Here is a 12,459-nt window from a genome sequence, read left to right on the forward strand (position 1 = left end):
ATCATCATTAACCCCTACATGTTCCCACTGCAGGGACATGGGTCTCATATGACAGTTTAGGCCATAATCCTCGACACTTGCCAAGTGCAAGCTGGCAGATTTCAAATGACGTCGAACTTTTGCTTCTTGGACATGCCGGTTTCCTCACGATGTTGCTCTTCACTTTTCAAGCAGTGGTGATGTTATCCACACGTATAGATAAATTGAAAAATCAATATATTTCCTGCGCGCTCGCCTGATTTCAAACCCCCGCCTTATCGATTTTGAGTCCGAGATTCTCACCACTGGGCAAAAATAAACAAAATCAGTTTCGTTTTTCCACAGGCCGTACAACTGATCCACAGCTACGACTGCTCGCTTGCTATATTCGCTCCGGCCTGGACTCACGAGGCTATGTCTAATGAGGAGGGGGACCCCAACACGGTTGCCGATGCGGACGAGTTGGAGGTGTACCAGCGCTTCCTACTGCGGGATCGCGCCTTCTGGTGCAGCGTGTGGCCCTTCCTCAACACCACCCTGCCCAGCTGTCTACCCTTCCAAACTTCTTTCTGTAGAGGGCAGGGGAAGAAACGCAGGATGTATGGAGAGGTAACGTAATGATATTTTAATTATTATTTTTACGATAACGTTACTTGTATGTATTTTTTTATTGTGCGTCTTGCCTTTATAACCAATTTCACCTATCTAGTATCATTGCGTTGTTTGTGATAGATTTTATTTAGAAAATTGTTGCTCAGACGCATAATCCATAACGTTTCGCGGAACGCTCCAGGTGATCTGCCCCGTGGCGTGGTACAACCTGCGGCACCAGCAGTACCAGCCCAACTCGGCGCTGGGCCCGCACGGCTACCTGGTGTCGAGCGCCGCCAACATCGCGGGGCTCTCGCGGCTCGGGCTGCTGCGCACGCGCGACGGCATCCTGCGCTACCGCCGCTCGGTCGAGGAGACCCGCCTCGAAGCTGACGAGTCCACCCGCGAGATCGTGCTCGCGCTCAAGGCGGACAGCGTCGGGGACATACAGGAGGAAGTCGTCGAGGAGACCACGGTCGACGAAAGGAAGTCGGTCAAGAGGAAGGTGACTAGAGTGCTGCGACACTTCTTCCGGATTAAGTCGCCCAAGACGGAGGACAGGGATTATGCGGCGCTGGAACGAGAGGCGGAGCAGGATTCGAAGCCGAGCAGTAGTGCGATGCAAGTGAGGGGCCGGTCGATGGTGCAGATGTCTATTAATCTGCGCCTCGGAAATAAACAAGTGAAGACTAAATACGCGCTAGGCTACGTGGCCAACGAGCTGGAGTGTATGGAACCGTTCTTTGAAGACAGCTTCATTGGCGGCTCCTGCCTCAAAATCAACCCTTCGGATGAAGTGACGCCGGAGCATAGGTTTTCTAGATTGTTCTTCAGCGATTTTCACGTTCGGAACAGTTTGATCGCGTGCGTCGTCACCAAGACGCTACCCGGTCACGAGAACCAGTTCTTGAATATTATTTTGAACGTTGAGTGTGGCGGGAAGAAAACAAAGGTGAGCAAATCCATTCTGGTGTTGTATTATATGTAGATAAAGTAGTAATATATAAACATAAGTTATTTATCGTTAGTTAAATAATCTCAGAATATGACATTACTTAAGTTCTCAAAACAGATAGGTGTCGAAACGCACCCACGTACGTGGTCTGAACGTATTTTCGCAAGTCCTTTCTGTGACATGTGTCCAATTCTACAAGATACAATAATCGTTTATAGCAGAGGTTAAAACCCATTAGCGTCACCAGTGTATGTGCTAATTTTCTGGTTTTTCAAATGATTATGCGCTTTCCTATGAAATTGTATAAGAAACAAAAATAAATTACTTGAACATAAGAATCACGTTGTGTTACGTAATGTTACTATTTTGTTATCTTACGTTTTAAGTAAACGATAAAAGATCTTGCATTTTATCTCACTATGCCACTTCACTTTCAATATTTTTAGAATGAATTCAGTGTCATCTTGATAGTAAATACTGTTCTAAATTTAATTTACTACGTCTATTTAACCTTCACTTACAACAGTTGTTTGAAATGTCATAAACACTGCACTTTATTACTGAAATAGTATATGAGTGTAGCGACCCATTTCTGAATCGCGCAAGCTAAATGTTCTCGCTACAGAGCCATATATACAACTTTCCAACATCAGTCAATTGGGGCCTTACAGGCCGGCCAGTCGAGTAGACTGGTCGATGGTCCTCGCTTTTTCGATGAAGGAATTGCACCTTCCTCCGTCCACAGGGGTGACCCCTGACAGTTCACAAGTCCCTCTATGCATCCATAATGTCTCATCTTCTAAAAATTATTTCACTGGAACTTCACAGAGTGACATAGGTTTTATATGTACCACGGTGTACGGGCGAAGTTGGGGCGAACAGATAGTAAGAACAGTAATACATAGACAAAGATGTATAATCTAAATTTAAATTGCTTTCTGTATGGGTGTAATACTTCGTTTTACCTACTGTATATACAGAAGAGTTCCTTAAATTAATTTCTTCAAGAAGTGTAAAAAAAAAACAAGGATAACATTTGCATTTTTTTTTTGGGTCTGAAGGTAGTCCTGGTGGGTAGGAGCATCCCCCATCACCACGAGGGATGGTCCGGCGCGGAGGTGGTGAACGAGTATCCCCTGCAGGAGTCGGGGGAGCATGAATTGCGCAACTTGCAGCGCCACTTGTTGCTCAACGAGCCCGGCTTCTACGTGCCGGTGGAAAACGCTTATGGTTGGGTGGTCAGGTAGATGTCCTTGTGACTTCTTTTGGGTAATATTGATAGCCGTTATTATCTATGTGCCTGTCATATAAATATCAAAGACCTCAAACTTTTATAAATTGTTTTAAGAATATAAAAAAATTGGCTTGACGTTCCTGATTCTTCTTGCTATTTTCGTTTCAATTTTAAATTAATTTTAATGAAATCAGATAACGTTGTTTAGAAATATACCTATTTATCTATTTTTTTAACATATTTATTTGTATATACTATCAAATTTTTTATTTATTTCTTCCAGGTACTACGATATAGAGGTCCCAGATTCATGTGTGACGTCAGTGTGTCTCCGCACCGGCCTCGACGTGGGGCCCGTGCTGCTAGGACACTTTGGACTTTGCGACAAGTTGATAGAATAAATGTTAATTATAGTTTCGAATTTAGCTGAATTCAAAATTTCAATACGAAAATTTCCAAAAACTAAAAAAAGAAACTTAGCAAATGGATACCCTATTCTTAAATTTATGTAACGTAACAGATAACGAAACTTTACTTTTTAACTGTTTATTGAAACAAAAAAAAAATAAAGATTAATTGGAAGTTATTATAATGAAGGCTAATGATATTTAATAAATTAAATAAATAAATAATGAAATGTATTTTAAAAAAAGGAAATAATAACCAAAAGCGATTGCTGAATCTCTGATCTCCTGAACAGATAAAAAGTTGTTTAGCTTTATCTTATTATTTCCATAACATAGTCCCATTATCTTTCTCGTATTTCGCTTATACATTTTGTTTATGGTCAAATACTGATCAAGTTCAAAGAAACACTAACTTTTTTAATTTCATTTTTATGATAGATTTATCGTATGGGAATCCTTAAATCGTTCATCAACCCGGTGTGCCGACTGACCCACTCTTAGCGTAACCGATAAGTACATTACACAGTAAATTATAAATATGACCGATTGCGAGTGGCCTTAATTACAATACATAATTGTTTTTATCAGTGTACGCTCTATTATGTTAAATATAAGTTTTGAAATAGTTTTTATCTTCTATATTAAATAGAGGAGACAAATGTTACAATTAACTGTTTACAAGACTTCAAACTTTTTAAGTATGGCAATACATTTCAATTATCTATGATAAGCAATTTATGGTTTTGACAATATTGCCATTTATGTATTTTGTTAAATAAATTACTGTATTCATTGTTGGAATTAAATTTTAAACTTATTGATATGTCAAAATGACTTTGCCAATATTAAAACATTAAATTTTAGATCAAATTGCAATAAAAGTACCGGTATAACACAGACATTTAGAATCGAATTTCTTTAATATTAACAAGTTGTTAAGTTGGAAACATCGTCGTGTATAATGTGCAAAATATATTTAAGGACAAGATACATTCATAGAAAATTGTAATATTCCTAAAGAAATAAAGATCTTCTAATGCTTTTGTTTTTCTTTCAATATACAGCGTACCTTCTATGACTACTCAGTGCGCTACGCATTAAACATTTAGTCCCACATAATATTTTAATTTATTTTTATAATAGCTAATTGCTCTAAAATGTAAGGTATTATAATATACATGCTTTATATAGGTTAATAAATATATTGTTAAAGCATCCTTTGTATGAAACACTCACCTTTGTTCCTTATTTGTTACAGTTAGTTTGTGCGTACGCAGCACGTGATAGTAGAAGCACAGATTCCAAAAAAGTTACGCAGATTTGAGAATGACAGCTTAAAGCTGCAGCTTAAGAACGTCATATAATGTTTACTCGTAAGTATGAGATACTTAATATGTTTATGGCAGTGATAAAATTGTTGTATTAGACTTCACAAGACCTTCATAAAACATGAATGTCGAATCCTGAAGTGGTCCTTTAAGAATCTCTCACCCACGACACAGATAAGAAAATATTTACACTTTACCCAGGATCTTTATATAAAATTTTTCCTTTTTTCTACTAGTAAGCAATTTTTAAATTTTTCTCACTGGTTTTATTTTTTTATGTTATAATTTTAATATAATATAAAAAAATAATAAAAGATAAGTTATATAAGGAAATAATCTTTACTTGGCTTCCCAATATAAAAAATCTCCGGAAATTAATTTTGAAAATGATTGGGGGTCAGGTCCACTCGGGATAGAGAGGTCTCCAGACCTCTCTATCCTGCGTTGCTGCGTTGAGAGTACTTCTGAACTGTCAGAACAAACTGCGTCATCTCAAAAACTTTAGCATAGAGAATGCAACAGTTACACGTGACCGACTCGACCCCAATATGTACAACAGCAGTGCCCTTAAACTTGTTATCGGTCAAACCCCTCTCGTCCCCTTATGTAAAATCGATGAAATCTGATAACGCGAGTTTTTCTTGTATCGTTCTGTTTCGTGACTTTTCTCTTGATGTTTTCTGATACGGATAGAAACAAGGATTCTTTATTGGTGTTGATCTTTGACTTTTTTTTGTCATTTATTAGTTTATGTGATAGAAATAGGTTGAAAAGAGCTGATTGATAAAGTGTTCTAGCTCTTACAATGAGCGAAATAAAAATTATTATTATAAGATTATAGTTACCTACACTTCTGTACAAAAATATGCCGAACTATCGATCTCGATTACTAAGATAGTAGAAAATAAGGAGTTAGTGGGGAATAATAAACCACAGACTGTTTTAAAAATTGTTCTGTACATATTGATCGGTAGCATACGATTGACTCTATCATTAGAGTTGCCATTTTTGTGAACGTTCGTACTTGGGAAATCCGTTACAAAACTATTGGGTTACTTTTCTGTACAATCAACTTCCAGCAAAGATTACTTAATAAACTACGATTAAACTATAGAGTATTTTGAATTCTGTTATGTGATGACTAGTAGTACGTTAGTAAACAAATTAAGTAAACACAGGTTGTGTTTACATAATTATTAAATTGGTTATATTAGTCGTATACGTTGTTCTTGGGCCGCGGACCATGTTTGTGCGCATTTTGAGGCGCTCCATAGTCGATTTAAGCTTGTATGATTCATACGCATAATCACAAAAACAACAAACAAAAACACAATAGAATTATTCCGTGTGCATATAATATTTTTCCCACTTACCATAATCGTGTAGATAACGGCGATAATGTGCCTACAGGTTGTCTTACATATAAGAGAGCTGACTGTTAATATCTGTTGTTGTTTTCATGACGGTGCATACGTACTGTGCATTACGTAAATATTGCATTATCAAACTTGTTGGGGTAAGTGTACGCAATATGGTTGTATGCTAAACAGAATTACTTATAAAATATTGCTGTTATCGTACGTTGAACAACGATATATAAATAAGTATTCAAATGGTATCATGCTTCTGTTTTCCGATTATCATTGAAGATTTAAAAAAGTATCACTAAGTAATGGTCATCAGAATTAAAAACTGTGTATAAAAAAATAAAAAAAATAAAAATAAAACAATTGTGTAATGTGGTAAAAGTAACTATTATTTTAAAATCATTGAATGTCTGTACCAGATTACAAGATGATTGAAACATCTTGTATGGGACTAGGGAGTGGACCGGTGGGTGCAACGATCACAGCTACGTTGCAATTCTTTGCAGCCTCTCAGTGTCTGCTGCAGGACACGTGGCCGCAGCACGCCAATCTTGATAGTAAGTCGATCGTATAACATCGTCAGAATACATTATATGCAAAGAAATACGGTGTGAATTGAGTACCACGTTTCTAGGAATGTAAATTTTATATGATTCAATGTGTTGATATGAATTACCTTAAAAATGAGATCCATCTTTAGCACTGAGCAACTAGCTGGCGCCCCGGTTTCACCCATGTACATATATATGTATAGTCTATGTCCGATTTTTTTTTGTTTTTGGGCTGCTTTATATTAGCCGAACTGAACACATCATTGGCATTAGGTCGGTAACATTTCGATAAATAAGTTTCATTGAAAGAAAAATATTTAGGTTAAATATGATGATATTTTCAAAACCTTCTTTTAGCACAGATTACTAAATAATTCATATATTACATTCGAAAGCTTGGCATCTTTGAGTGTTTGTACTCGTATATGTAATTGTACACCAGATAATTTTTTATTTTATGATTATGCCATGACCCGGTGGATATGGTATATCCATAAATACACTTCTTGTAATGTTAAAATATTAAATACAAAGAATATGATCAATAAAAATATATATTTGAAACAATAATATGTTCGCTACATGTTTTCCCTTTGTCATAGATCATAGATCATACCTATAGTAGTTGGGGTATAAAATTCGATACGTCGTACAGTTTGTTGCCCGTAAAGTTTTTTTTTTATGTCATAGCAGGCTGCTGAGCTGGTGGTTCGTCTGATGGTAAACGATCACCACCGCCCATGAACATTCGCAGAGGCTCAGACCTCTGTGAATGCGCTGCCCGCTTTTAAGGAATAAGGGATCAGGAAAGGATTGATGACTGGACAGAAGGAATGGACTGGGAAGGGCTAGGAGAAGGAAATAGGCATCCGGCTCCCCCACTCACCATACGAAACACAATAGCAAGCTATTATTTCATGCCGATTTCTGTGGGGGTGTGGTACTTCCCCGGTGCGAGCTGGCCCAATTCGTGCCGAAGCATGCTCGACTCCCACAAAAAGATTTAATAAATGTTCAAATAATTTTACAGATGGTACCAGTTTTGACTTTATTGTGGTGGGAGGTGGAACTGCCGGCGCCGTGGTAGCTGCTCGGCTGTCAGAACTTCGGGATTACACTGTTCTTTTGATTGAAGCTGGTGGAGATCCACCGCCAGAAAGCGTTGTAAGTGAAAAAATGTTTTTTTGTGAAAGACTGAAGTGATTAAAATGCAAAAGATTCTTGACGACGATTCAACCTCAGACACGTGCACTTAGATTAATTAATATTTACAGATTCCAGGTTTCAGAAACTCGTTGAAAAATAGCAATGTTGATTGGAATTTTACAACAACAAATGATAATTATTCTAGTCAAGCCCTCCAACATGGCAGCCAGCGGCAGCCACGAGGCAGGATGCTGGGCGGTAGCGGATCTATAAATGATATGATTTACTCTAGAGGATTTCCCATTGACTATGATGAGTGGGCGACCACACTCGGTGATGAATGGAGCTGGAATAACGTACTCGAATACTTCAAGAAAACAGAATATCTTACGGATGAAAGAATTATAAATGATCCCCTTCTCACTGAACTTCACGGTTTTACGGGTGAACTAGAAGTTACAGGATCTTTAGAATCTACACGAACTACTGATAAATTGCTCGAGGCTTTCCATGAAATGGGTTTTAATATTGTTAAAGACATGACTAATCCATACGTTATTGGAGCTGGAAGGTTCTCTCACACTATCCGTAATGGAAAAAGGGAAAGTTCCGTGACAGCCTTACTGAATAAAGCTTCGAAGAGGGATAACCTGTATATATTGAAAGAAGCTGTTGCTACTAAAATACTCGTCGAGAAAAACAAAGCTTATGGAGTTAAAGTTCTTATGGACGATGATGTTTTTTATTTCTATGGAAATAATGATATTGTGGTGTCTGCTGGTACATTTAATACGGCAAAATTATTACTATTGTCGGGTATTGGTCCCAGAGAACACTTGGAAGAAATGAACATAGACTTGCAGGCAGACTTACCAGTTGGTGAGAACCTGCATGATCACGTAATGGTGCTAACCTTCTTAGCTGTAGATGCAGGTACTTGCACCGTAGATAAAAATGAACATTATTTTGAGATGATAAAATATCTCTACGATAAAAGTGGGTTTTACGTGAGAACAAGTGACTTAGCTGCGTATATATCTTACAATAGTTCCATGAAAAATGTGCCGGATTTCGGCCTGTATCCCACATGCATGGGTATAAATGAGGGGTTCTACGACCCATGTGTAAAAACATTGGGCTTTAAACCTTACATTTGTGAAAAAGTTGCGGCGGTGAATCAAGAGAAAGAAATATTCATTTTCCCAGTAGTCAATTTAAAACCTAAATCGAGAGGCAAAGTGGTGTTGAAATCAACAGATGAATTAGCTCCTCCAATTATATATTCGGGTGTCTTTAGTGATTACGAAGATTTGATGCACTATCCTGAAGCTATGCGAACTGCGTGGTCTATAGTAAACACAACATATTTTAGTGAAAAGAATGCTCAAGTAATAGATCTCACTATAGAAGAGTGTCGGGGCTTAACTGGTGATGCATCGTTGACATGCATCGCTCGGTCGATGGCGACGTCTGCCTGGCACGCTGTTGGTACTGCATCAATGGGGACCGTCCTTGACTCCAAGCTTAGGGTTAAAGGAATAAGAGGGTTGAGGGTGGCCGATGCGAGTGTGATGCCGAAAGTTATACGCGGAAACACGAACGCACCTGTTGTGATGATCGCAGAAAAGGCAGCAGATTTTATTAAAGAAGGACTTATATAGACTTTAAATATAGATAACAAATTGTACAGAACAGTATTATTTATGTAACATAGTGTTTGTTTGTTCTATTTAATAAATTATATTAATCAGAGTGTTTTTTAATTATTATTGGTTAAATTTAAATGATTAAGTTAAAAATGTAGCATTCAATGTCCATCATCGGAATTATTTTATTTCGCCTGCGAGAATTATCATAGCAACTTGTTTAATGTAAAATAAGGAATACAACTCTGTTGTATTTGCATTGAAATCATTCGAGTTTCACATACCTACTTGAAGTTGAGTGTCTCTCACTGACGAGATGATGTAAGAATTGGTTTTGATGAGATGATGAAAGATTGGAGAATTGTACCTGACAAGACAATAATTACGAAATTCCCACTGTTTAATATTAGCGTACTAAGTATCTACATCATAGACCGAAGACATCCCGATTTAATTTTATCGAATCAATAACTTCACCTATTCTAAAATATGGTAAAAATTACTAGCTGAAGTTAAACAAAGTTGCAAATAAATTATTCGCAGTAGAATCACAGTACAAGCAATATGTAAAGCAGCCATTATTTTATTTTTATTTTTTCTAATCCAGCATCCATGTAGCTGCTGAAGGGATATTTTAAGCGTCTTAATTAAATGTATAGATTATAATTTAAGTATGCTAATGACCTTGTATGACCCGTGAAGATTATTTAAGTAAATTTGTAACGTATTATTACAAAAATACCAAATAAATTGCACTCTACCCTTATTAATAATAAATTTATACATACAAGTCACTTGTATAAGTTAATAATAGCCGCAGATAACATAATACTATACTTATAGGCTAACCTATTTTATTCATCATTGCAGAACCATATTAAAATGATTAATACATCGCGGAATGCAGATTTTTGTCCCTTGTAAGGCGGAGGAAAGTTACGCAAAATTATATAACATTATTATCAAATCAAATTAACAATCAATGGCGTCAACATCAATTACACGGGACATCGATATGGTTTTCACCCCAGGAATGGCGCGGTGCGTAACCGCGACGTGGTCGTACCGTGGTCGTAACGTGACCGTGGCGCACGTGCCGTGTCAACGACATGGGTTATTCAATATCGTATCCCATGCATGATACATCACATGTTACAACAACGTACGGGTTAGACCTTTATAATTTTGTGTTTTTGATTTAATAATAATTACTTTAATTATTTAATTGATTGTTTCTCATCGCAGTGACGGTTCAAATGTGGTTCAAATTTAGGTACACAATGAACGTTACTTCAACTATAACGTTAAACTCGTATCTATAAATTAATTATAAACTATCTGACATAAACATATACAAACGTATACCAATTTCAGGTTTTTTAACTGATTTTAAACGCGATTTATTCATTAAATCTGTATCTCGACGCCGTAGTTTCGAACAGCTTTATAGCGAGCGTGGTCATGGGAAGCCTGATCCCTGGAGTGTTATATAATGAATAATTTCGCATTTAGAAACCATTAAAAGTATTTAATTTCTAATAACACATACACAAGGTAGGTAAACACAAGAAAATACTGTGTTTAAATAACCCAACATAATTGGCACATATAACAAATACTTTGTTAATTAGTATTGAAGAAATATCTTGCATCCAACATGTGGCAGATCATGTCACAATCATTCATTAATATCTGATTCATTGAGCCATTTTCTTTGCGGTTTTTTTTTTTTTATATATATTAGATCAAGCAGTCATTTGACCACAGGTCTACCTGATGGAAAGTAGAAGTGATCTAGGTGGTGACATGTCTGCTTGAGAGAAACCTATTCACTCTCGCCTTGAAAACATCCAGATTATAACTGTTCGGAAAAACGGCCGCCGGCAGAGAATTCCAATCTTTAGCAGTTCGGATAAGGAATGAGGTGGTAAAGCGCTTAGTGCGCGAAGTTGGAATATCTACTGTGTAAGGATGAGATTTGTCAGTGCGTCTACTGGTACGGAGGTAAAAGGGTGAGGAAGGGATCAACTCGTGAAGACCCAAAGCGCACTCACCGAAGTGTCTTCGGTAGAATACACAAAGGCAAGCAACTTGGCGACGATGCTCCATGCTTTGGAATCCTCTACCAAAGATAGAAGGATCATTAATAAGCCTGAGGGCACGTCGTTCAATGGAGTCTAGAGCCTTCAAGTGGCATTTTGCTGCACCGGTCCAAAGATGACAGCAGTACTCCACACTAGACCGGACTTGAGCTTGGTATAATTTAAAGATTTGTCCCGGTGTGAAGTACCGTCGTACCTTATTTAAAATACCCAAATTTTTTGCAGCAATTTTTACTTTAGACTCAACGAATTGGCCAAAGTTTAGGTCAGCTGTTAGAGACATTCCTAGCAACTCCAAGTTCTGAGAAATATTTAGAGGTAAACCTCGAAAATAGAGAGTTGGATCGAGTAAGTTCTTTTTGTGGAGAACAAACACGCCTGTGTTTTGGAGGGATTGAACTCAGCTCGATTGGCATCACCCCAGCCTGAGACGTCTTGCAGAGTTTTGTTCAAACGCTCAATCATGGCTCTTCGATCCGACAATATTTGATCCCTCCTAGTTCCTGGGCCTGATATGTATTTCTCCACTACGGTGCTGTCGTCAGCATAACCAAAGATGCTTTTATTATTAAGCAAATCATTGATGTGCAGCAAGAAAAGTGTAGCGGAGAGGACTGATCCTTGAGGGACACCTGCGTTAATGGATATTTCATTAGAGGAACAACCCTCTATCACAACTCGCATTGAGCGTCCACTCAAGAAATCAGATATCCAACAGAGGAAGGTATCGGGTATTCCATATGATGGAAGCTTGCTAAGTAGACTCGCATGCCAAACCCTATCGAAAGCTTTTGAGATATCTAGCGAGACCGCCAGAGCTTCGCCATGCCTCTCAATAGCTTCTCCTATGAGATGTGTAACATGCACAAGAAGATCCCCAGTAGACCTTTTTCGTCGGTATCCGTACTGATGGTCACTGAGGAGGTCATTGTCTTCAAGGTATGATAGGAGCCGATTATTCAATACACGCTCCATAATCTTACAGATTATGGAGGTTATTGAAATCGGTCGATAGTTACAGGGTTCAGACCGGTTACCTTTTTTTGGTACAGGTTGCACATTAGCAATCTTCCAAGATTAAGGGACTACACCCGTCTTATAAGATAGGCGGTACAGGCGCGTCAGAATTGGAGCCAACTCTGGAGCGCAATTT

At 37.8% G+C, this 12,459-nt stretch overlaps 2 protein-coding genes across 3 annotated transcripts in view; both read left to right on the forward strand.

The window, feature by feature from the left end:
• LOC119832451 overlaps positions 1–4,196 on the forward strand; it is an 8,801-nt gene extending 4,605 nt beyond the window's left edge. Inside the window, exons 7-11 of one of the 2 annotated variants that reach the window (XM_038356119.1) lie at positions 325–588; positions 773–1,522; positions 2,587–2,768; positions 3,043–3,160; positions 3,272–3,391. In XM_038356119.1, the coding sequence (XP_038212047.1) occupies positions 325–588; positions 773–1,522; positions 2,587–2,768; positions 3,043–3,160 (1,314 nt within the window). In that variant the 3' untranslated portion in view covers positions 3,272–3,391. Of the gene's footprint in view, positions 1–324; positions 589–772; positions 1,523–2,586; positions 2,769–3,042 lie in introns of both variants that reach the window. The other variant, XM_038356120.1, reaches the window with a different exon arrangement.
• A 2,092-nt stretch (positions 4,197–6,288) lies between these two features.
• LOC119832409 (glucose dehydrogenase [FAD, quinone]-like) lies at positions 6,289–9,219 on the forward strand. Its single transcript, XM_038356082.1, has 3 exons — positions 6,289–6,418; positions 7,443–7,576; positions 7,687–9,219. The coding sequence occupies exons 1-3, from the start codon at positions 6,289–6,291 to the stop codon at positions 9,217–9,219; spliced, it is 1,797 nt and encodes a 598-aa protein (XP_038212010.1).
• Positions 9,220–12,459: the final 3,240 nt, after the last annotated feature.

This window comes from Zerene cesonia, chromosome 15, assembly GCF_012273895.1.
Source record: "Zerene cesonia ecotype Mississippi chromosome 15, Zerene_cesonia_1.1, whole genome shotgun sequence".
Lineage (NCBI taxonomy): Eukaryota > Metazoa > Arthropoda > Insecta > Lepidoptera > Pieridae > Zerene > Zerene cesonia.

Bases quoted from the DNA above. Each gene is read 5' to 3' on its own strand.
- LOC119832409 (XM_038356082.1), top strand. From the start codon at position 6,289: ATGATTGAAACATCTTGTATGGGACTAGGGAGTGGACCGGTGGGTGCA. The intron at 6,419-7,442 runs GTAAGTCGATCG...ATAATTTTACAG, and splicing joins GCAGCACGCCAATCTTGATA to ATGGTACCAGTTTTGACTTT. The intron at 7,577-7,686 runs GTAAGTGAAAAA...TAATATTTACAG, and splicing joins ATCCACCGCCAGAAAGCGTT to ATTCCAGGTTTCAGAAACTC.